The sequence below is a fragment of the Ranitomeya imitator genome, chromosome 5 (genome assembly GCF_032444005.1).
Source record: "Ranitomeya imitator isolate aRanImi1 chromosome 5, aRanImi1.pri, whole genome shotgun sequence".
Taxonomy (NCBI): Eukaryota; Metazoa; Chordata; class Amphibia; order Anura; family Dendrobatidae; genus Ranitomeya; species Ranitomeya imitator.
This window is the reverse complement of record NC_091286.1, coordinates 586,571,080-586,596,581: the sequence shown is the minus strand read 5'-3', so window position 1 is coordinate 586,596,581 and position 25,502 is coordinate 586,571,080. Positions and strand designations below refer to the sequence as shown.

Here is a 25,502-nt window from a genome sequence, read left to right as displayed (position 1 = left end):
AAAAGGATCTCTCTGCTGCTGAAAAGCGTTAAAATAGTGCAATGCCTTGGACAAGGTATGAAAAAATTAGATACTTCACAAAAACTTTGTGATCATCATACTGTGAAGAGATGTGTGACTGAAACAGAGCACAGACAGAGTTCATGCAGATAAAGGCATAATGAGGAAGGTTTCTGGCAGACAAATTCATTGGATTAAAAGAGCAGCTGCCAAAATGCCATTACAAAGCAGCAAACAGATATTTGAAGCTGCTGGTGCCTCTGGAGTGTACCTCAAGGTGTATGATCCTTCAAAGGCTTGCTGTGGTGCATAAACCTACTACTCGGCCACCCCTAAACAGTGTTCATGAGCAGAAACGGTTGCAGTGGGCCCAAACATATATGAAGACTTTCAAACAGTCTTGTTTACTGATGAGTGTCGAGCAACCCTGGATGGTCCAGGTGGATGGAGTAGTGGATGGTTGGTGGATGGCCACCATGTCGCAACAAGGCTGCGACGTCAGCAAGGAGGTGGAGAAATCATGTTTTGGGCCGGAATCATGGGGAAACAGCTAGTAGGGCCCTTTAAAGTTCCTGAAGATGTGAAAATGACCTTTTTAAAGTAAAGAGCATTTCTGACTGACAACTTTCTTCCATGGTCTAAAAGCAGAAACATACCTTCAGGAGCAAAATCATCTTCATGCTGACAATGCACCATCTCATGCTGCAAATAATACCTATGAATCATTGGCTGCTATGGGCATAAAAGGAGATAAACTCATGGTGTGGCCACCTGACCTCAACCCTATAGAGAACCTTTGGAGTATCATCCAGCACAAGATCTATGAGGGTGGGAGGCAGTTCACATCAAAACAGCAGCTCTGGGAGGCTATTCTGACTTCATGCAAAGACGTACAAGCAGAAACTCTCCAAAAACTCAAGAATGCAAGAATTGTGAAGGTGATATCAAAGAAAGGGTCCTATGTTAACATGTAACTTGGCCTGTTAGGATGTTTTGGAGTTAAATAGCTTTTTTGTTCAGTGAATGTGACCTCCTAATGCTGCAAATTCCACAAATGAGCATTACCAGTTCTTTAAAACATATCAAATGTTTAGAAATTCTACTGTGCCTAATAATTTTGAACAGTGCATTTTGAGTTTTTATTTATTTTGGAGATTATACTGTTATCATTGGGAGGTTTCTTCACTAAAATTCGATGTATAATCTAACGGGTGATGACTTTTATTAGACTGACTGTCATTTGCACTGACCCTTTAGGAAAATCCAAGAAAAATGTCATCTGCATAATAATTTGGAATGTAGTGTATATTGGGGATCGGTCGCTTTTGACAAGAGTATATTAGCATGCAACGCTACAGTATTATTGGTGTCCAAACATAGAGAACCTTGGTGGAATCCCAACACATCACTTTATAATTTAATGGGGTCTGTCATTCACCTTCAATTCCATAGACGGTCAGTTTTATCCTTTTCTTTATAAGTGTGAATGCAGGGTTACATGTATTAGTCCACGATTAGTAACTTATCATTTATCTTATCACTCCTTCACTTTCTGCCATTGGTAAATTAGGCTCTTGTAGCAAGTTTTTCCACCTACAAAGAATGGAGAGGTCTGTAAAATTTATCATAGGTACACTTCAACTGTGAGAGACAGAATCTAAAAATAAAAAAATAAAAAACAGAAAATCACATTGTATGATTTTTGCATAATTTAAATTGCATTTTATGTTGATGTTTCCTTCAAGCCAGATGTACAAAGAGAAATGGCCATCAGATAGGTAATAATCAGTGGCACATTTACCAAACCAATATACACAGTGTAATGACTAAGGCTATGTGCACATGGTGCGGATGTGCCCATGCTGCGGAAAAAAACGCACGGAAACGCAGCAGTTTACATTCTGCAGCATGTCAATTCTTTGTGCAGAATCTGCAGCGGTTTTACACCTGCTCCATAATAGAAAACCGCAGGTGTAAAACCGCCGTGGAATCCGCACAAAAACTGCGGTAAATCAGCTATAAATCCGCAGGAAAAACGCTGTGTTTTTGCCCTGCGGATTTATCAAATCCGCTGCGGAAAAAGCCGCAGAGGACCATTCTACGTGTGCACATACCCTTATGTCTTCTTTAATTATGATCCAGCAGCTTTAATAAGTGAATGATTGATTTTTTTTTTTTGCATCAGGAAGTCAAGTTCGTGTGGAAATTCATCCCAAAAATAGTCAGCCCCATCTCTTCAGCATGACACCTGTTCCTAAAGGTGAGTGTCATCACATAACGGACGTTCTACGAATGAAAATGAATGCAGGGCTCTTATTAAATAGAATTTTTTGTGTTATATTCTTTCATGGGAAAAGGATATTTACGGGATTAGAAAAATAGAAAAACTCAGCACCATCGGCTGCTATTTTTCAAACAAATTGGACAGGAACCTTACCCAAAAGTGGACATTATGTGGATATTCCCAGGGGTTAGACCGGTCTAATTATCCCCAGTTTTGTCCATTGCAATATTGGTAAGTCTGCAATTGCGGACCCCTATTTTATGTTTGAGATCCCTCTCTTCCGTAGTACATCACTGCCTACATGATTACACCACCATGTTCCTTGCAGTCTCTCCAATTCTGTAACCATTGTACAGGCTCTAGAGATATACAAAGGATATTGAAAACAGGAGCAGCGATTATGCTTAATAAATACAAGTATATGCACACCTATAAAACATGTCCAGCATTTCACGTACACATTCACTACAAGTGCTTCTCACAAAATTAGAATATCATCAAAAAGTTAATTTATTTCAGTTCCTCATTGCAAAAAGTGAAACTCATATATTATATAGAGTCATTACAGAGTGATCTATTTCACGTGTTTATTTCTGTTAATGTTGATGATTATGGCTTACAGCCAATGAAAACTCAAAAGTCTTTATCTCAGTAAATTAGAATACTTTTATAACACCAGCTTGAAAAATGATTTTAAAATTGGAAATGTTGTCTTACTGAAATGTATGCTCAGTAAATGCACTCAGTACTTGGTCGGGGCTCCTTTTGATTCAATTACTGCATCAATGCGGCTTGGCATGGAGGAGATCAGCCCGTGGCACTGCTGAGGTGTTATGGAAGCCCAGGTTGCTTTGATAGCAGCCTTCAGCTCGTCTGCATTGTTGGGTCTGGTGTCTCTCATCTTCCCCTTGACAGTATCCCATAGATTTTCTATGGGGCTAAGCAGGGTCGGTCTGGCCTGGCGGGGCATCAGGGAAATCCCCGGTGGGCCCTTGCCAGTGGGAAGAATGAGAGGAGGAGGGAAAAAAAAAGATTGCGGTTTTTAGAGGCACGGGCCCTTTAAAAGTGCAGACAGAGAAAGTGCAGGGGCTCGTGCACGCAACGGTCATTACCTGAACCACGGAGGCATGTGTCCTGATCGATACTGCTAAGTGTGCACCGCTCATCACCGGCGTATAACGTCAGTGTCATGCACCGCATGCGATGGACGCATATCAGCCGCTGGCCTCTGCTAGGTTGGCAGCCATTTTACTATGTGTGCACTGACCTGCAGAGGCGGAGGAGGAGGACGACACTGGGAGCGCAGGAAGGTAAGAGGAATTGTCTGTCTGTATGTCTCTCTGTCTGTCTCTCTATCTGTCTGCCTGTCTCTGTCTGTATCTCTGTCTGCCTCTCTCCATGATGCAGGTGGGGGGGCAGGATGGATATATGTGGGCAGGAAAAAAGTACCAGGATGGATATAAGGGGGGCGGCAGGATGGATATATGGGGGCAGCAGCATGGATATATGGGGGACAGGAAAAAAGGACCAGGATGGATATAAGGGGGGCGGCAGGATGGAAATATAGGGGGACGGCAGCATAGATATATGGGGGGCAGGAAAAAAGGACCAGGATAGATATAAGGGGGGCAGCAGGATGGCTATATGGGGCCAGGAAAAAAGGACCAGGATGGATACATATAAAGGGCCATGATGGTTATATGGGGGGCATGAAAAAAGGATCAGAATGAATATAAGGTGGCAGCAGGATGGATATATGAGGGGCAGGAAAAAAGGACCAGGATGGATATAAGGGAGCGGCAGGATGGATATATGGGGGGTAGGAAAAAAGGACCAAGATAGATATAAGGGGTAGCAGGATCGATATATGGGGGGCAGGAAAAAAGGACCAGGATGGATATAAGGTGGGAGGCAGGATAGATATATGGGGGGAGAATAGGAAAAAAGGACCAGGATGGATGTAAGGGGGGCGGCAGGATGGATATATGACGGGCAGGAAAAAAGCACCAAGATAGATATAAGGGGTAGCAGGATGGATATAAGGGGGTGGAGGAAAAAAGGACCAGGATGGATATAAGGGGAGTGGCAGGATGGATATAAGGGGGAGGGGGGCAGTAGGATGGATATATGGGGAGGCGGAAAAAAGGAACAAGATGGATATAAGGGGGCGGCGGGATGGATATATGGGGGGGGCGGAAAAAAGGACCAGGATGGATATATGGGGGGCAGGAAAAAAGGACCAGGGTGGATATAAGGGGCATGGCAGGATGGATATAAGGGGGGCCGGCAGGATGGATATATGCGGGGCAGGACAAAGGATCCGGATGAATTCATATGAGGGGCCAGGATGGATAGATATGGGGCATGGGGAGCCAGGATGGATACAAATGGGAAGGCCAGGACATATATGGGGGACAGAGGATCAGGATGTGTATATATGGGAGACCAGGATGGATATAAGGTAGAGCCAGGATGCATATATGTGGGGGGGCAGGATCGATACATGGGGGGCCAAGATTGATACATAGGGGGCAGGATAAGGGAACATGATGTATATATATGGGGGAGCCAGTATGCATATATATCGGGAGCCAGTTTGTATATATGATATATATATATAGATATATGGTAGAGTCAGGGTGCATATATATGGGGGGTCCAGGATCGATATACGGGGGGTCAGGTTGGATTTATGGGGGGGCAGGACAAGAGAACAGGATGCATATATGTGGGGGCCAAAATGAATATATAGGGGGGCCTGGAGGATGTATGGGGGGGGGCAGAACAAGGATGCATATATATAGGGAGCAAGGATGGATATATATGGTGGAGCCAGGATGCATATATATGGGGGGCCAGAATGGATATATGGGAAAGTCAAAATGCATATATATGGGGGTCCAGGAGAGATATATGGGGGGCAGGACAAAGGGACATATGGGGGCCAGTATGGATATCTGGGGGCCAGGCTGCACAAGGGACATAGGGGGCAAGGGACATAGGGGGGCAGGCTCGGCGAGATTATTAAATAAAGGGGACAAGGCTGGGTGAGATTATTAAGTAAAGGGGGCCAGGATAAGGGACTTAATTACTATAGGAGCGCCAGAATGAGGAACATGCTATATTAGCTTATGGTGACAAGTGGGGAGGATCATTTCTTTAGGGTCCAGTTAAGGGACAATATTACTACTATAATACAATTTACTTTTTAGGAAACAGTTTTCCATGGAGGGACCAAATGGGGGGTCCTGTTACTGTGCAGGGCGGCACTACGTCGCTTTTTTTCTTCATCTGACGTAGTGTAGAAGTCAGGGAAAAAGTGGGGAAAATGCTCTGGAAGTGATCAGCTATTGATGACTGTGTTATTTTTTGCAGAGACAAGTCCTGGCTGGAAGAAGTGATGACGATCTTTGCTGACTGAAGAAGAAAAGCGAAGAAGAAGGACTTCAACTAGAGATGTCTCTGGTGAATCAGTGTATTACATGTACACGCACACTATACACTATATACTGTGTACAGAGTTCCTGTGTATAATGTCACTGGTGATCACTGCATTACCTGTACACTCACATTATATACAGAGCTCCTGGGCATCAACATTAAAGGGAAAGGTGTTTAAAAGGGATTAAGTTTATGTTCATGATGCCACCTGTGGTGTTCGGTCAGTGGGAACCAACGCTGCTTTAAGGGGCCCTCTGGGGTGATGTTATGGCAGCTAGATGGTATAACTTCCCACAGGTGAAGTGTATCCCCAGGGCTCCCGTGGTGTAGATGGAAAATGATGAGGAGTGCAGTAAAGAACGAGGAAACAAGGTTGCAGTCTCTTTACCTTGGTTTACTGAAGACTTCAGTATCCACAGTCCAGAGCACCAGATCACAGGGCAGGTGGGGTCTGGCTGGCTTGAAGGCAAGTTAGGAGTCCCCTTAGGCTAGGTTCCCATTGCGTTAATGGGACCACGCTAACGGACAGCGTTGCACGGCGAAATTAACGCCGTGCAACGTGTCCGTTAGCACGCCCATTAACAGCAATGGGGACGCGCATCACTAGCGATGTGCCAGTGTTTTGTGGCGCGCCACGGACGCTGCTTGCAGCGTCCGAGACGCGCCGGAGGTCCGTTCCCCGTTTAACGCGGCCCCTTTTAAAACATTGTGTTAGCGCAATCCGCTAGCGCTAGGCGCTAAATGGATTGCTCTAACGCAATCTGAACCTAGCCTTACCCAGGTGGAAATCAAAAGCCTTCCTCTAGCGCTGTGGTGGTGTAGTCCCTTACTGCTTAAAGCTTCACATAAGGTCCTCACAAATGTTATCTCTCTTTCTGACCCCGGATAGGATAGGACATAACCCGTATGACTGGTGGCTTGAGGCGCTTTATAGGGACACTAGCATGACCCAGCCTGAGGGGTGCCATCGTGCCTCCTGGGTATTAGGTTGGACAGGTAACGTGGCGTTCATCTGTCCTGCCGGTCTCTGGTGTAAGTCATAGAGAGCCTTACAACCTCGGTGTTCCAGCTACGCGTCTTCTCACCCCAGAAGGAGGCAGCCTGTTCGGGGCTGGTCTCCCTCTGATGTCCTCTCCTGTGCTTTGCTCTCCTGCATGTTCACTGCAATCAATTCGGCTTTCTGTATGTCTCTTTCCGGGAACTGCAGCACTGCGGCTGCACAGCTCCGTGAAACCTTTCTCTGCCTCAGACTGATCCAGTCTGTTTCCTGGCAAGACTGAACTAACTCTCCCTACAGACTACCAGTTTTATATTTATATGGGGAGTCACCTAGCAAGTAGAATCAAAAGCTCCCCCTGGTGGCCAGGAGTGTGAATGTGTTGCATGTTTGTGGTACCTGGTTGCAGTTATCCCTTCTTGCCTTCAAGCGTAACATCACTCTCTCCCTGAGGAGAGCAATGCAACTGTGACAACCAGGACCCTGGGGCGCCACATAATCATCAACATTAACAGAAATAAACACTTGAAATAGATCACTGTGTTTGTAATGAATCTATATAATATATGAGTTTCACTTTTTGTATTGAAGAACTGAAATAAATTAACTTTCTGATGATATTCTAATTTTGTGAGAAGCACCTGTATATACACAATGTAGCACATGCACATATATACACAGTCACTTAAACACTTACCATCTCATAGTGGGTTAAAGCGAATCTGTCACAGGCTTTTGCTACCTCATCTGAAAGAAGCATGATGAAAGAAAAGAGATCCTGATTCCAGCAATGAATCACTTAGTTTACTGAGTGCAGCAGTTGTGATACAATCGGCATTTTTTGCCCCACTCACACCACAGCTATCTATGTATATTGTCTATTGAGAGTAAGCTGCTAATAAGTGATGGGACGGAGTTGGACTAGGATTTGGATTGTGAGCCCCATCGGGGACAGTGATGATAATGTGTGCAAACTGTAAAGCGCTGCGGAATATGTTAGCGCTATATAAAAATAAAGATTATTATTATTATGCTCGAGAGCTGTAGTCCTTTAGTGATAATCTCCTGCTGATAAAACAGTTAATTTATTGAAACAACAGCACACTGCCTAATAAGTGACACATCGCTGAAATCAGTGTCTCAGCCTCTACTACATGCTGTCCTCAGATTATATAGAAAAAACTGCTGACAGATTCCCTTTAAGCACAGCAGCACAAGAGAGCTGGAGATTCTAAGAAGTTCCTCCTTCCCTGATCCTCCCACTTGGCTGCTTTCTGCAAATAATGCTTATTGCCTGATGAAAGGTGAATATCTTCATGTAATGTTCACCTTTCACAACCCTTGGAGGAGAGCTGTGAGGATGAGCTGGGGCAGGTAAAGCACAATCTGCTATATAATTGTTTAAGGGGTACTTCCGTCTGTCTGTCTGTCCCGGATATTCATTGGTCGCGGCCTCTGTCTATCACGGAAATCCAACTAGCTGATTGGTCGTGGCAAAACAGCCAAGACCAATCAGCGACAGCCACAGTCTGGCCGCTCCTTCCTCCCCGCAGTCAGTGCCGGCTCCATTATCTCCTCCACTCACACAGGGTTAATGGCAGTGCTAACGGACCGCGTTATGCCGCAGTGTAATACACTCCATTAATGCTGCTATTAACCCTGTGTGACCAAATTTTTACTATTGATGCTGCCTATGCAACATCAATAGTAAAATGATCTAATGTTAAAAATAATTAAAAAATATAAAAAATCATTATATACTCACCTTCCGCCGCCTTTCCTGCTCCTTGCGATGCTCCGGTGACCGCTCCATGCAAGCGGCAGGTTCCGGTGGCAAGGATGGTATGCGAGAAGGACCTGCCATGACGTCATGGTCATGTGACCTCAACGTCATCACAGTTCCTGCGAGAAGGACCTGCCATGACGTCACGGTCATGTTACCGCGACGTCATCACAGGTCCTGCTCCCATACCAACCCTGGGACCGGAAGCTGCCGTGTGCACCGCACACAGGGCCAGGACTTCAACGGCTTTCTGAGGGTGAGTATATGTTTAGTTTTTATTTTAAGTCTGTATACTATGTGGCTCTGTGCTGTACACTCCGCCACTGTGCAATATACTACATGGCTGGGCAATAAACTACGTGGCTGGGCAATATACTACTTGACTGGGCAATATACTACGTGGCTGGGCAATAAACTACGTGGCTGGGCAATATACTACTTGACTGGGCAATATACTACGTGGCTGGGAAATATACTGCGTGACTGGGCAATATACTACATGGCTGGGCAATATACTACGTGACTGGGCAATATACTACATGGCTGGACAATATACTATGTGACTGGGCAATATACTACGTGGCTGGGCAATATACTACGTGGACATGCATATTCTAGAATACCCGATGCATTAGAATCGGGCCACCATCTAGTGGGAGATATAATTCCATAACTTCACATTCCGTAAGCCTCGGATGGGCTCTTCTGTTTTCATTTTCCTTCTACTTTCTTTCATACAGTGAAGAAATGGGCACCGGTGCTCAGGAAGGATATAATGGAACTAGAGAGAGTACAAAGGAGGGCAACAAAATTAATAAAGGGGATGGGAGAACTACAATACCCAGATAGATTAGCAAAATTAGGATTATTTAGTCTAGAAAAAAGACGACTGAGGGGCGATCTAATAACCATGTATAAGTATATAAGGGGACAATACAAATATCTCGCTGAGGATCTGTTTATACCAAGGAAGGTGACGGGCACAAGGGGGCATTCTTTGCGTCTGGAGGAGAGAAGGTTTTTCCACCAACATAGAAGAGGATTCTTTACTGTTAGGGCAGTGAGAATCTGGAATTGCTTGCCTGAGGAGGTGGTGATGGTGAACTCAGTCGAGGGGTTCAAGAGATGCCTGGATGTCTTCCTGGAGCAGAACAATATTGTATCATACAATTATTAGGTTCTGTAGAAGGACGTAGATCTGGGGATTTATTATGATGGAATATAGGCTGAACTGGATGGACAAATGTCTTTTTTCGGCCTTACTAACTATGTTACTATGTTACTATGAAATCAAGTTCTGGTTGTCTGCAGCCACCACTGGGGCAAATTCATGACATACAGATATATATTATTTATTGCCCGTTCTTACAGCGCCAACATATTCCGCAGCGACGTACAGAGATCGTCACCATTCACATCAGGGCCTTTCCCCAATCGGATGACAATCTACTCTTTCCTATTTTACAAAAACAAACTAGGGCAAATTTCATAGGAATCCAATTGACCTCATGATGTTGCACAGTTTGGTCGCAGAAGAAACTTGTGAGAGTAGATTATATGGGGTAATTCCACTTTTATCTACTCAGAACATGAGGTACATGCATCAGCTTTTTAATACAGCATAAAAGGAAGTCTGAAGGACCTTTTACCAGAGAGAAAGTGAAGCCAAAGTACAACAAGTATATGCATTACATTAAACTAAGCATATAACAGCAACAACATCGCCATCTACTGTCAGTAAAGTGCAAACTCCTCCTGCACACAAATAAGTCTGTATCTGTTGCATATCTGCCAACACATAAAGCACGAGTACCTAAAGGAAACGCACGCAACGACGAGGAGCACAGACAACTTTCATATAGATGTTGTATTTGAACCCAGGATCGGATCCCGGCACTGCAGGGTTACAGGGCTGAGCGCCAGACCTCCGATTATATAAAAAATGTTAAAAAATAAATATGTATGGCTCCGAGTGCAGATTTGTGTGCCTGTCTGCAGAGCAAGAGCTGCCAGTTTTTTAAATGCACTGGTCTGATCCATAGATCTGGGCAGACTAGAGCATGCCGCTATTTTTTTCACACGCGTTTTCACAGGCTAACATTGGGTCCATGTGCCACCCGTTCTCCGCACAGATGAAAAATTTGTTCACTTGAACAAATTTTTTTTTTGCTTGACACATGGGGGCAAATTATTTACAAGCTTTTTATATATTAAGAGGAAGGTTGATTAATATCTACACAGAGGACAAACACACCGAGCTGCGCTAGTTCAGCTGCCAACACACGACGGCTTTCAAGGTTACATGGACGTTTGCCTGTCATGTGAGAGCGGACTGGAACGCTTTGTATATATCTTGCAGATGTTACAGTTCCTACCTGGAATGGCAGCAGATGGGAGCAGATGTCACAGCCCAGTGCCAAAGACTTCTATGGTAAGATGGACCCTTACTATTTACTCCAAAACATCCGAAATCCAAGTTATGTACAACCATATAGTAGAAAGAGGTCTGAGATACAATGACCCCATACTAGAATTGTTTTACAAAGTGGCTGAAAGAGCATTCAAGGAGAACTATGGGTTGAGGAGCGGCTACAGAAATGTCTGCGACTGTTCCAATTACCAAAATGGAGTTGTTTCGGTGGCAAGAAAAAGGATTTCTGCCCCCTAAAGGTGCCATGTTGTTGACTATTCCTTTAGAGCTCATTCAGACAGCGATTATTATTTCTCGTATGGAACAATTGATCTGAGTTTCATCAGTGTTTTTTGATCAGCGTTTGGCCAATGCGTCACTTTTTACCGTCAGAGTTTGGTCCATGTTTTTCTTTTCCTATCTAGCAGTCCGTGAAAAACAGATTTTTTTTCCACGGACCTATAGAATTGATCTGATTCCCGGATCAATATCACACACGTTTCCATGTTGGACATGTGAAGGGCCCCATTCACTGCTATAGGTATGAGTACTATCTGTGAAAAACATGGATAATGCTTGTACACAAAAAACGGATGAGCTCTTGGGTGAATTCTAACGCTGCGGATTTTGCTGAATGAGGCTGCCGTCACACTCGCAGTATTTGGTCAGTATTTTACATCAGTATTTGTAAGCCAAAACCAGGAGGGGAACAAATAGAGAAAAAGTATAATAGAAACATTTGCACCACTTCGGTATTTATCACCCACTCCTGGTTTTGGCTTACAAATACTGATGTAAAATACTGACCAAATACTGATAGTGTGACGGCAGCCTGAGGTTGTGTCAGATGAATGGGACAGTTGCAAAACCCTCTGAAACAAAATCTGCAGCGAATCTGCAATGTGTGAACGTACCCTTAAGTTCCATGAAATAAGAACCTTATAAATAAGCTCTTGGCTTCAGAACCTTATGGCTACATTCCCACAATGACCTTTAGGTGAGTTTTTGATTATGCAAATTTTCTGCACCATTCCTGCTCCTACTACCGTAAGTAAATCAGGTCACTTGTGTTTTTTTCTTTGTATTTTTTACTGCATTTTTTACATGCACTTTTATAAAGTTTTGCTGCCTTTTTTTTGTCTCTTTTTGATGTGTCATGGGTTAAATGAATAAAGCCGCTTTGTTTTTGATAGTTTCTGGTATTTGGCTATGACAAAACTTTTATTGATATAGTCACGTGCGGATTACATGTGTGTTTGACACTTTTTCACAGTGGAGACGCACTAAAAGCGCATGTGCGCATTTTCTGCATCTAATGCGTCTATGGTAAAAATTCACACAGAAACCTTAGCGTACCCGCAAGAGACATTGGCAAGTTGCAGACTTGAAACACGCACCGCAGGTCAGTTTACGCAGCATAAAGAAAAGCACAGTGAGCAGGAGATTTCTATAAATCCCAGCAACCTTGCTGGAAATGTAAGATGCTGCGTTATTGACGGCGAAAATACACAGCGCCAAAAACTCAATGTGGGAACGTAGTCTGATAGGCTCAATAGTTCCGTACAGAGGTTGTAGATGTTCTCTGCTTTTTCCCATGCGTGCACTGTGTCTCATATTACATGTCAGTCTTATTTTAGGATAATTGGGATGAGATGTAATGGATACGGCCCATAGACATGACAGGAAAAAGAGCGGAACTTATCTCATAGAAATAATTTACAGGAAATCTGTCATATTCAAAATGTCTGATCTGCAGGCAATATGTCGTAAGGCAATAGAAGCTGAGTAGACAGATATATCGTAGAAGATTTTGTATAGTCTGTATTTTATTCATTTAAATCCCAGTTCTTACAATACTTAGGAGTCCAGTGGGCGGTCCTAATGAGTGATTGACATCTGTCTCTGCTTGCATGCTCATAGAGGGAAGACTACTAATCAAATGTGTGTGATTATCACAAAAAGCTCAATTCTGGCACTTAGGGGGCACTTAAAGTATCACTTTGTCCATATTGGCAATAATAATCATATCATTTATATTATATAATATAATCATACATTATTGGCAGAATAGAGGCAAAAAATATTTTAAAGAATATGAAGTTAAGTGATAATGACAACATCAAGTCAACTTGTGTAGAATGCCGCAGAGTACATGAGGCACAGTCTTGTCCAAGGAATGAAGGATAACGATGTTCTGAAACAGATCCAAATCTGAAATTAAGTCCTCGTTTCCTCTTTATTGTTGGGCTAAATCATAGTTCCTTTTTTTCTAGAATATTAATAAAAATCACAACATTTGCTGTCAAACTTTTACATGTATCATTCACTAAAGAATATTTTTTCAGCTTACCCATGGGATAAATGCTGTCTTAAGTCAATGCCCGTCAACTTGAAGAACTTCGAGAAACTTGATGCATATGCTGTACAGGTAAGAAAAACTTGAAGGTATCTATACATTTTCTCAAAGTCTTTTGATTTAAAAATTAAAGGGGTGATCCAATACCTATAAAGCCCTTTATAAATAAATAATCTTAAACAGTTTTAGAATTAGTGTCGCTCTATACCATATCTCTATCATGCTATTTCCTATATGTGTTTTTTTTTTTAACTTTACTTCTTGTGACGTTTCATTTGAGAGGAGTCTCAAATAAGACGTCACAGGAGGCCGTGGCTGCACTCACTTCTCCGCAATGTCTATCGTCATCTCCTGAAACAGGACATTATCATGAGTCGGCACTGGTATCACTCACACTGCTTCTATCACCGCCCCCTGATGAGAATACGTTTCACTCTAGTGTTAGGAACAGTGACTGTGACTGAAGGTGTTGTCACTTCTCAAACACCTTTATAGAACCAGGATGTCTTCATAGGTATCAGACCACTTTTTTAAAAAATCATATTATGTTCTCTTACATATTGCTTTCATTAGCCAACCAAAGTAAAAAGGAATTAAGATTATATAGCTTGTCGACAAAATGCAGGAAAATCACAATAGTGTGTCCTAACGGCGGTAGGTTCAGTTTGTAAAAATAGTTACAAGTAAAACAATGTATTATGAAGGATTTGTACCCAGTGGTAGCAAAACCTTGGTAATTATGTTTGTCAATCAGATGTTTTTGCAAAATCACAACAGAAACTGAATTGGTTTCTAAGAAACATATGGTAAAAATGACACTGTGTCAGTGATGAAACATGCTGACAAACTAATACCCGAGCTATGATCATGTAGCAGAAGGTGGATTCTCTAAGCCCCAAACCTTTGATGAAAGGTTCACGCTATAGCCTCTGCAGGAGGTCTGCATTTTACTGTAAGAAGATCCTCAAAATAGTCAGTATGGCTGCGGTAGCGCTGCTGGAATACTGGTGTGATCAGGAATGGAGCTGAGGGTTGTCACTTGCCATCAGATATTCAGTCAGAATATGACTGGTCAGAGGATGAGACTAGAGAACAGAAAGAAACTGAGTTAAAGTTAGAACTATGAGCAGAGCAAGCATCAGGTAGACAATCAAGGAGGGAGGCAGAAGCACAAATTGGAATAAAGCCAAGGTCAGAATTATCAAGACTGATGTCACAAGTTTAGAAAGGAGCCAGAAGCCAGCAGCGTCTGATTTCTTCTATTCCTGCACTGATTAGGAACACTTCACCTTCATATGAAATGGTGCAGGTTTCTTTTAGCAGTGCAGGGGTTAATCTGCTCAGTTGAGAGCTCTTGGAAGCTGTCCTGCATTAAGGGTCTCTGCTGTTCACTATTAGCCACTCTCATCTCCTATATAATCTGGGCCCTGGCAAGCACTCATTGCCAGAGATAGCTTCATGCTGCTTGGTTAGTAGATGGTGGTTTGTTGTAGCTGTTTGATAACATGTTTGGTGGATATATCTGAGACTGTTGTGAGGTTTTGGGTGTGTGCTGATCCCCTTCTTCTCCTACTTTGGTTTTCCCCATCGTCCACTCATCGTCCACTCCACGGTGTTTTCCTTTGTTGTTTGTGTGAGTATATTTTTATGATTGGTATTTTCCTTTATCCCTGTTTGTCTTAACTTGTTAGTCTGGTTGTTATATTAAGGTGCACTACTACTCCCCTCTTCCCTGGGTGGGGGAAGGGTACAGACAGGAGGCGAATTCAGGAGCTAAGGCAAGGTACGTGACCTGGCGTCTTCACCATCAGAAGTAATCCGGGGAACAGGGCGAGCTAGGGTGCCTCTAGCGCTAGGGACAGGGAAGGAGCCCTTGGTCTGGGACACCTGACAGCAGAGTTGTGACAGCTGACCAGGAATAACAAAATTGGCTAAGAGTTTCAGAGATGCCTGTCTCTACGTATCCTGGATCCCTATGCAACTGATTTAGGTTGCACCAACAGTATGTCTGTCCCTGTTTATCACTTATCTATCCATTGCTTCATTTATTGTCTATGGTACTGACTGAGATAGCAAAACAGCTGTACTCCAGCTCTCTTACTTGGTTCAATAAACAATGAATGGAGCAGCAGCCTGCATGGATGACCAACCATGCCACTCGATGAACAGGTGCTCAAAAGTCACATTCATCTCATCTATCAGTATTCCAGCAAATGGACATTTATCACCCATCCTTTGGAACCATCCTGTCACATTTAATATAGCATAAGGCTGAGTTTGGGTGGAAATCCTCTCCAAGGAATTACACAAAAGGCATCACTTTATAAAACTGTTACTTCTAGACTAGTTGTAAAATATCTTTATGCTTTTTTTTTTTAAATGTTTGAATTTTATCTACTGAATTGATAAATAAGATTGCACCAGGTCTTGATTGATCACTGATGCTACAGCTGACTCTAACATCCATTCTAAGTGTGGCATACTCAGGTCTGATTGAAAGCTATTTACAGTCATGGCCAAAAGTATTGACACCCCTGCAATTCTGTCAGATAATACTCAGTTTCTTCCTGAAAATGATTGCAATCACAAATTCTTTGGTATTATTATCTTCATTTAATTTGTCTTAAATGAAAAAAGCACAAAAAGAATTGTCCTAAAACCAAATTGGATATAATTCCACACCAAACATAAAAAAGGGGGTGGACAAAAGTATTGGCACCTTTCGAAAAATCATGTGATGCTTCCCTAATTTGTGTAATTAAAAGCACCTGTAACTTACCTGTGGCACCTAACAGGTGTTGGCAATAACTAAATCACATTTGCAGCCAGTTGACATGGATTAAAGTTGACTCAACCTCTGTCCTGTGTCCTTGTGTGTACCACATTGAGCATGGAGAAAAGAAAGAAGACCAAAGAACTGTCTGAGGACTTGAGAAACCAAATTGTGAGGAAGCATGAGCAATCTCAAGGCTACAAGTCCATCTCCAAATACCTAAATGTTCCTGTGTCTACCGTGCGCAGTGTCATCAAGAAATTTAAAGCCCATGGCACTGTGGCTAACCTCCCTAGATGTGGATGGAAAAGAAAAATTGACAAGAGATTTCAACGCAAGATTGTGCGGATGTTGGATAAAGAACCTAGACTAACATCCAAACAAGTTCAAGCTGCCCTGCAGTCCGAGGGTACAACAGTGTCAACCCGTACTATCCGTCGGCATCTGAATGAAAAGGGACTGTATGGTAGGAGACCCAGGAAGACCCCACTTCTTACCCCGAGACATAAAAAAGCCAGGCTGGAGTTTGCCAAAACTTACCTAAAAAAGTCTAAAACGTTTTGGAAGAATGTTCTCTGGTCAGATGAGACAAAAGTAGAGCTTTTTGGGCAAAGGCATTAACATAGAGTTTACAGGAGAAAAAAAGAGGCATTCAAAGAAAAGAACACAGTCCCTACAGTCAAACATGGCGGAGGTTCCCTGATGTTTTGGGGTTGCTTTGCTGCCTCTGGCACTGGACTGCTTGACCGTGTGCATGGCATTATGAAGTCTGAAGACTACCAACAAATTTTGCACAAATTTTGCAGCATAATGTAGGGCCCAGTGTGAGAAAGCTGGGTCTCCCTCAGAGGTCATGGGTCTTCCAGCAGGACAATGACCCAAAACACACTTCAAAAAGCACTAGAAAATGGTTTTAGAGAAAGCACTGGAGACTTCTAAGGTAGCCAGCAATGAGTCCAGACCTGAATCCCATAGAACACCTGTGGAGAGATCTAAAAATGGCAGTTTGGAGAAGGCACCCTTCAAATATCAGAGACCTGGAGCAGTTTTCCAAAGAAGAATGGTCTAAAATTCCAGCAGAGCATTGGAAGAAACTCATTGATGGTTACCGGATGCGGTTGGTCGCAGTTATTTTGGCTAAAGGTTGTGCAACCAAGTATTAGGCTGAGGGTGCCAATACTTTTGTCTGGCCCATTTTTGGAGTTTTGTGTGAAATGATCAATGTTTTGCTTTTTGCTTCATTCTCTTTTGTGTTTTTTCATTTAAGACAAATTAAATGAAGATAATAATACCAAAGAATTTGTGATTGCAATCATTTTCAGGAAGAAACTGAGTATTATCTGACAGAATTGCAGGGGTGTTAATACTTTTGGCCATGACTGTAATTGTAACAGGTCATCAGGCTTTACCCCTAGAAGGTATTAGGACCATTATCAGCCTCCTAATACACTCTTAAATTATGCCTGCTTTAGCTCTAAGTGCTGAATGTGTTTAATGGCAAGTTTAATGGTTCCTGCTCCCCAGGACTGCAGTCCCCGGACTAGTTTGGGGATGCTGTCAATCACTGCAACTGCACTGGACGGGGCAATCTAAGTAACATTGCGGAGCGTGCAGGAAGAGCAGCGAGTAGAAAATAAGTCATCCCCAGTCTCCTCCTTTCTGGACACTCATAGTAACATAGTAACATAGTTAGTAAGGCCGAAAAAAGACATTTGTCTATCCAGTTCAGCCTATATTCCATCATAATAAATCCCCAGATCTACGTCCTTCTACAGAACCTAATAATTGCATGATACAATATTGTTCTGCTCTAGGAAGACATCCAGGCCTCTCTTGAACGCTTCGACTGAGTTCGCCATCACCACCTCCTCAGGCAAGCAATTCCAGATTCTCAATGCCCTAACAGTAAAGAATCCTCTTCTATGTTGGTGGAAAAACCTTCTCTCTTCCAGACGCAAAGAATGCCCCCTTGTGCCCGTCACCTTCCTTGGTATAAACAGATCCTCAGTGAGATATTTGTATTGTCCCCTTATATACGGTACTTATACATGGTTATTAGATCGCCCCTCAGTCGTCTTTTTTCTAGACTAAATAATCCTAATTTCGCTAATCTATCTGGGTATTGTAGTTCTCCCATCCCCTTTATTAATTTTGTTGCCCTCCTTTGTACTCTCTCTAGTTCCATTATATCCTTCCTGAGCACCGGTGCCCAAAACTGGACACAGTACTCCATGTGCGGTCTAACTAGGGATTTGTACAGAGGCAGTATAATGCTCTCATCATGTGTATCCAGACCTCTTTTAATGCACCCCATGATCCTGTCTGCCTTGGCAGCTGCTGCCTGGCACTGGCTGCTCCAGGTAAGTTTATCATTAACTAGGATCCCCAAGTCCTTCTCCCTGTCAGATTTACCCAGTGGTTTCCCGTTCAGTGTGTAATGGTGATATTGATTCCTTCTTCCCATGTGTATAACCTTACATTTATCATTGTTAAACCTCATCTGCCACCTTTCAGCCCAAGTTTCCAACTTATCCAGATCCATCTGTAGCAGAATACTATCTTCTCTTGTATTAACTGCTTTACATAGTTTTGTATAATCTGCAAATATCGATATTTTACTGTGTAAACCTTCTACCAGATCATTAATGAATATGTTGAAGAGAACAGGTCCCAATACCGACCCCTGCGGTACCCCACTGGTCACAGCGACCCAGTTAGAGAATATACCATTTATAACCACCCTCTGCTTTCTATGATATTAGTTACATTGCTCTGGACATGCTCCCCCAGTGCGGTGGCATTGAACGATCCCGGACTAAACCTGCAGGCAGGGTGAGCAGAGACAATTAAACTTGATTTTTAAACACCTTTAGGGTTTAGGGCTAATACAGGAATCATTAAAGAAGGGATTCTGATGACAGGTTCCTGTTAATTTTGTGTCTGTATTTGTAGGTTGCAAAACCAAATACAGTGGAGGAGTTGGTGAAATCACTGGTGAAGATGGCACGAACTGACCTGGAGAAAGTCCGCGCCATCTGGATTTGGATTTGTCACCACATTGGTGAGAAGACTTTTTTGTTTCATAGCACGATATGTTGTACAATGCATTGCAGGTATATAGTACGATTCATTATAAGGAACATTTGTGCTTTGGCTCCTTCTTTATCTTCTTTATTTTTTTTATATAGCGGTAACCTATTCCGCAGCGCTTTACAGTTTGCACACATTATCATCACTGTCCCCTATGGGGCTCACAATTCCCTATCAGTATATCTTTGGAATGTGGGAGGAAACCGGAGAACCCGGAGGAAACCCACGCAAACACGGGGAGAACATACAAACTCCTTGCAGATGTTGTCCTTGGTAGGATTTGAACCCAGGACTCCAATGCTGGAAGCCACCGTTGAGTCACCGCTGAGCCACCGTGCTGCCCCACGGCTCCTGCAGTTTCTCTCCCTTCTCCTTACCTATACACTGCCACATCGCACTCACTTTCTGGCCGGACAGGTCTGTTTCAGTAATACTTTATATTCCATAGAATACAATAACGTTTGTGTACTTTTTGTTTTGTTTTTATTACTGTGCCCTGTGCCGATTCTTTGTTGTACTTCCTAGAAATGAATGAATAAATTGGCACCTGGGGGTTACAGGTTGGGAGGGTGTCGTTACACTCAGGGGCGGACACAGACACCTTGGGGCCCCTGTGCAGGAAATGTGTCTGGGCCCCCCTCCTTTTAAGGCAACAAAGATATATATATATATATAGAGAGAGAGAGAGACACACACACACTAAGGGACTGTGCTATACATAAGTGAGTACACTATATACTAAGGGACTGTTTGAGACATATCAATCAATAATAACGTCTTACTCCACCTCCTCATTCCTAAATCCATTATAAATACCCTTTCCTCTCATCCTATTCCCCCACACCCCCATCCCATTATTGCCCTCTCCCCCACTCCCATGATTGCCCTCTTCACCACATCCATTATTGCTTTCTTCCCACCACCCTATTATTGCCCATTCACCACCTCCATCATTTCCTCCTCCCCACAACACCTATGATTGGCCTCTCCGTCAACCCAATCATTGCCTTCCGCCCCAGCAGCCTCATCATTGCCCTCTGTCAACCCAATCATTGCCTTCTGCCCCATCATCAATGATGGGCATTGCCCTCTCCTCCTCCTACACACACACACACACACACACAGCACCATTCAACTCTCTGCATACACATACACTCACCTCACCTCTGCGCACGGTATCCTGAAGCCGCACCATCGCGGGCAGCTTCCTGTCTCGCACAGCAGCAGTGCTGAATGATGATGTAATTTAGCCACTGCTGTGTGAGACAGGAAGCGCAGGCAGGAAGCAGGATGGACCCATTCCCTGCAGCTCTGCTCCACTGCCATGTTCTCCTGCAGGCAGCGGAGCTGCAGGGATTGCTCCCTGCCCGCCGCACATGAGGGCAATCTGGCCAGGGGCCCACCGAAGCTTCGGGGCCGGATAAACTGGCCAGATTGCCGTCAATAATAGCAGCCCTGCTGGCAGGGCTGGTTTTAGGCAAAGTGAGGCCTTAGGCAAAGTTTAAAATGGGGCCCCAAATGCTAACATATTGCACATCTCACAGAAACATTTCGGTTGTATTTACAAGCGCTGAGTTCAGGCCGCTAAATGAGTGTGATCGACAATACTGAAGTCATTCAACGCTTGTTTACCAGCCTCTTTACACCAACTGAGAAAGAATGGTGGGGACAGAATGATCACTAATAGATCACTAACAGATCACCATACATCATCATGTTATCAGCAGCACATCTACAGTTTACACCGGCGATGTCCTACTGAGAACATCTACTGAGAACAATGATTTTTGTTCTGGCATTTTCAATCCAATCGCTCGATGAATAGGCAGCATTTTGCTTGTTTAGTATAATACACCCCATAGTCCTCCACATATTATAATGTGCACCATGCACCACAGTCCTCCATATTGTAAAATGCACACCCCAGAGTCCTCATTATAATATAATATGCACCATAGTCCTCCATATAGTATAATACACTCCTCAGTCCTCCATATAGTATAATACAATCCTCATAGCCCTCCATATATTAAAATACACTGCTCACTCCTCCATATAGTATAATACACTCCTCAGTCCTCCATATAGTATAATACACTCCTCATAGTCCTCTATATATTAAACTACACTGCTCAGCCCTCCACATACTATAATACACTCCTCATAGTGCTCCATATAGTACAATGCACCGCTATAGTCATCAATGTAGTACAATTCACTTCCCGTAGTGTAATGCACCACATAGTTGTTCATATAGTATAATGTATTCCCCAAAGTCCTTGATACAGTATAATGCAGCCCACATATAGTATAATGCAGCCCACATACAGTATAGTATAATGCAGCCACCCCATAGAGCATAATGCGACCACCCCACAGAGTATAATGTAACCCCCATGAAATATAATGCAGCCCCCCTCATATAGTATAACATAGCCCCCTCATAGAGTATGATGCAATCACCCATCATAGAATATAAATATAATACAGCCCCCCATATTATATATTGTAGCCCCGAATAGAATATATTACAGCCAACCTCCCCATAGAATATAATGTAGCCCCATCAAAGAGTATGATGCAATCCTCCCTCATAAAATCTAATACAGCCCCCATACAAAATAATGTAGCCCACCTCCACATAGTATATAATGTAGCCCCCATAGAATATAATGCAGCCCCCATAGTATATAACACAGCCTGCCCCATAGAATATAACACATCATCCCTCATAGGATATAATATACCCCCCAATAGTATATAATATATCCCCAATAGTATATAACACAGCCCGCATAGTATATAACACAGCCCGCATATTATATAGCACAGCCCGCGTAGTATATAGCACAGCCCGCACAGTATATAACACAGCCCGTGTAGTATATAACACAGCCACGAATTATATAACACAGCCCACGTAGTATATAACACAACCACGTAGTATATAACACAGACCCACGTAGTATATAACACAGCCACATAGTATATAATACAGCAACGTAGTATATAACACAGCCACTTAGTATATAACACAGCCACGTAGTATATAACACAGCCCACGTAGTATATAGCACAGCCCGCATAGTATATAGCACAGCCACATAGTATATAGCAAAACGACGTAGTATATAACACAGCCATAGTATATAACACAGCCCACGTAGTATATAACACATCCCACATAGTATATAACACATCCCACGTAGTATATAACACAGCCACATAGTATATAACAGCCACATGGTATATAACACAGCCTATGTAGTATATAGCACAGCCACATAGCATATAGCACAGCCATGTAGTATATAGCACAGCCACGTAGTACGTAGCACAGCCTGCATCTCCCCCTCGAAAATGGCCCCACAGTCCAGTACTCACTGTTATAGAAAAAAAAACACTCCACACCTCTCCTCGTGCCTGCGCTGCTCCCTGCTCCTCTCTCAGCTGCTGCACTGCCTGGCAAGCAGTGTGCGAGGCAGAGCGGGGAATGATGGGAGAGGGAGCGTCAGCTGACATTCTCTCCTCCATCATTGCTTTGAACTGTATCGGCTTACACCGGTATAGTTCAATGCGGCGAGGGAGTCGGCGCTAGCGGCAGGCGGGCAGGGCCTTACAGGGGCCCCATAGTGGCTGCGTGATGTGCCGCTAGCTTGGGGCTCTGGGGGAGCAGGGGCCCTAGGCAGCTGCCTGCCCCTAATGCCGGCCCTGCCAACAGGGGCCACCCGTTGCATCGGTTGAAGCGGCGGTATGTCCGCCCATGGTTACACTGTCCAATCAGTGCTGACAGTATCGAAAAGTGTGTGGACACACCCTTTAGACCAGAGCAATGGAAATGCCCAACTGTCAATTTATTCATCATTTTCTACAAGGGATAACAAGGGGAATGGCACCATGTTATGGGAAGATGCTCCAGAATTGTTATTTCATGGAAAATACAAAAATACAAGTTTTGTACTAATACAGAAATATCAGGAGAAATGACAGATACTCTTTAAAGGGAACCTGTCACCTGAATTTGGCGGGACTGGTTTTGGGTCATATGGGCGGAGTTTTGGGGTGTTTGATTCACCCTTTCCTTACCCGCTGGCTGCATGCTGGCTGCAATATTGGATTGAAGTTCATTCTCTGTCCTCTGTAGTACATGCCTGCACAAGGCAAGATTGCTTTGCGCAGGCATGTACTATGGAGGACAAAGAATGAACTTCAATCCAATATTGCAGCCAGCATGCAGCCAGCGGGTAAGGAAAGGGTGAATCAAACACCCCAAAACTCCGCCCATATGACCCAAAACCAGTCCCGCCAAATTCAGGTGACAGAGTCCCTTTAAGTCAGTGCTGGTGGGCTATTTGAACATATGTCACATAGTAAAGGTCCAATCTAGTGTGACAGACACATATCCTATACCAGTGCACTAAATGGAACATCGCCTTCCCCTGCGACGTAGATCGGCGACTTCCTATGCGCCAGCCTACATCGGGTTCCTCCTCTCACGTGGCATGCAGGCAGCCTGAGTCCTTGTTTAAGTACCTCTAGATGACAGGACAACTACACTGGGATATACAATTTCAGCGGCTGCACCAGTTCTGATGAATGTCCACACCATGACCGAAAACGTTTAACAACAATATTTTTTGGATGCTTAATAAATGGAACCTTTCTTCATAATTTATTTCTTTGTGAGTGCCAAGTTTCTTCAACTATACTTGCTACGGGCAGAATACCCTACTTGGGCACCACATTCCTTTACTGTAAGAGTGCCATGAATATTACATGTTCTGGTCAATGGGCCTAGTCACGCGAATAGATTTGCACCAACTCTTAATAGGCACCCATTGTAAAGAAACATACATCTCATGATATACGTTTCTTTGCAGTTTCCCTATATATAGGAAACCTGTCTGCTGCACTTTCTTATACAGATAAACAATCGGTATGCCCGTACTTTTTGTTGAATTACAGTCTATGTCAATGTTACAGTATGCATCAGGTAAAGCTCCCAACGTTTTCTCTACAAGCTTTCAAATCCGTACCTCCCACTCCCGACTCCAAGACTTCTCCCGTGCTGCGCCAATCCTCTGGAATACTCTACCCCAAGATATTAGGACCATCCATAATTTGCATAGTTTTAGGCGCTCGCTCAAAACACATTTGTTCAGAGCGGCCTATCACGTTCACTAATCAAAGTCATTTTATGTTTGTGTGTGTGTGTAGCCCATTCACTATCCCCATCTATCCCCCACCCCCTGAAGATGGCTAGACCATCATTGTAAATACATCATTGTAAATACACACCTGTATTTTGCATCTCCCCCACCTCATTGTAGATTGTAAGCTCTCACAAGCAGGGTCGTCTTATTTTGCTTTAATTATTGTATTGCTAACGTTGTTACTTATGACTTTTGTGTTTGAAACTGTTAAACTGTAAAGCACTGCGGAATATGTTGGCGCTATATAAAGATTATTATTATTATTATTATTACTCATGTATGTTCGGAGCTAAATGCATTTCCCATCTTACGCAGAATATGACTTGGAAGCTCTGGAGGATAAGACAAAGTGGTGCGGTGACCCCAACCAGATACTGCTTACAGGAAAAGGAGCCTGTGAGGGATATGCAAGTCTCTTTGAGACCATGTGCAGGTAGGAGACAATGAAGTTTACTTATGCCATGTATTAAATATCAGAGAGCTATGGCGCGGTAAGTTTGGTGGCATAGACTAGGAGATGTGACCTTTACTTAAAAAAGCAGGCGCTTGTATAGTAATTAAATGAAACAATCCCTAGTATCCAGGCGATCAATGTCCAACGATTTCATAAACTGCTTGCTGCTTGTGGACCATCTTTCGGTTGAACATGCTGCCTCGAGCACACATGAATGTACTCTTATCAGAATGGTAAAACTCAATTATTCTCGCAAAAAAAAATAAATGAATAAAAAAACAATGATGAACACACTTACCTATATTTTCATCCAACCTCCAGACTTGCTGCCATAAAGTGCCTAAAAATTGGTGGCTATTCTAAAGGCCACTGCTATGAGTTAGGCCAGACGTTCTCGGACGAAACAAACCATGCCTGGAATGCGGTTTATCTAAACAAGAAATGGCATCTTCTAGACTCTACGTGGGGAGCAGGACTTACAGACAGCAGTAGTAGTAAGTTTAATTTTCGGTAAGTAAAACTAAATTTAATTTGCTACCATTTGCCATTGGCATGCTAAATAAATGCCATACAAAGATTTAAGTTCTCCAAACAGAGCCTTAGAAATCAGGGAGACAAGTCAGAGGGGTGAGAGTGTCCTGCTGCAGACAGTTGCCTTACTGCCAGAAAAAAGCATAGTGAGAGAGGGAAAGCGCATGGCT

The 25,502-nt window shown here is 43.2% G+C and overlaps 1 protein-coding gene across 1 annotated transcript in view; it reads left to right on the top strand.

Annotated features, from left to right (window-relative positions):
- The first annotated feature begins 2,189 nt into the window (after positions 1–2,189).
- KY (kyphoscoliosis peptidase) overlaps positions 2,190–25,502 on the top strand; it is a 43,970-nt gene continuing 20,657 nt past the window's right edge. The window contains exons 1-6 of the mRNA XM_069727933.1: positions 2,190–2,260; positions 10,865–10,936; positions 13,261–13,343; positions 18,997–19,105; positions 24,663–24,780; positions 25,123–25,311. Coding sequence (XP_069584034.1) covers positions 2,242–2,260; positions 10,865–10,936; positions 13,261–13,343; positions 18,997–19,105; positions 24,663–24,780; positions 25,123–25,311 — 590 coding nt within the window. The 5' untranslated portion in view covers positions 2,190–2,241. The remainder of the gene's footprint in view (positions 2,261–10,864; positions 10,937–13,260; positions 13,344–18,996; positions 19,106–24,662; positions 24,781–25,122; positions 25,312–25,502) is intronic.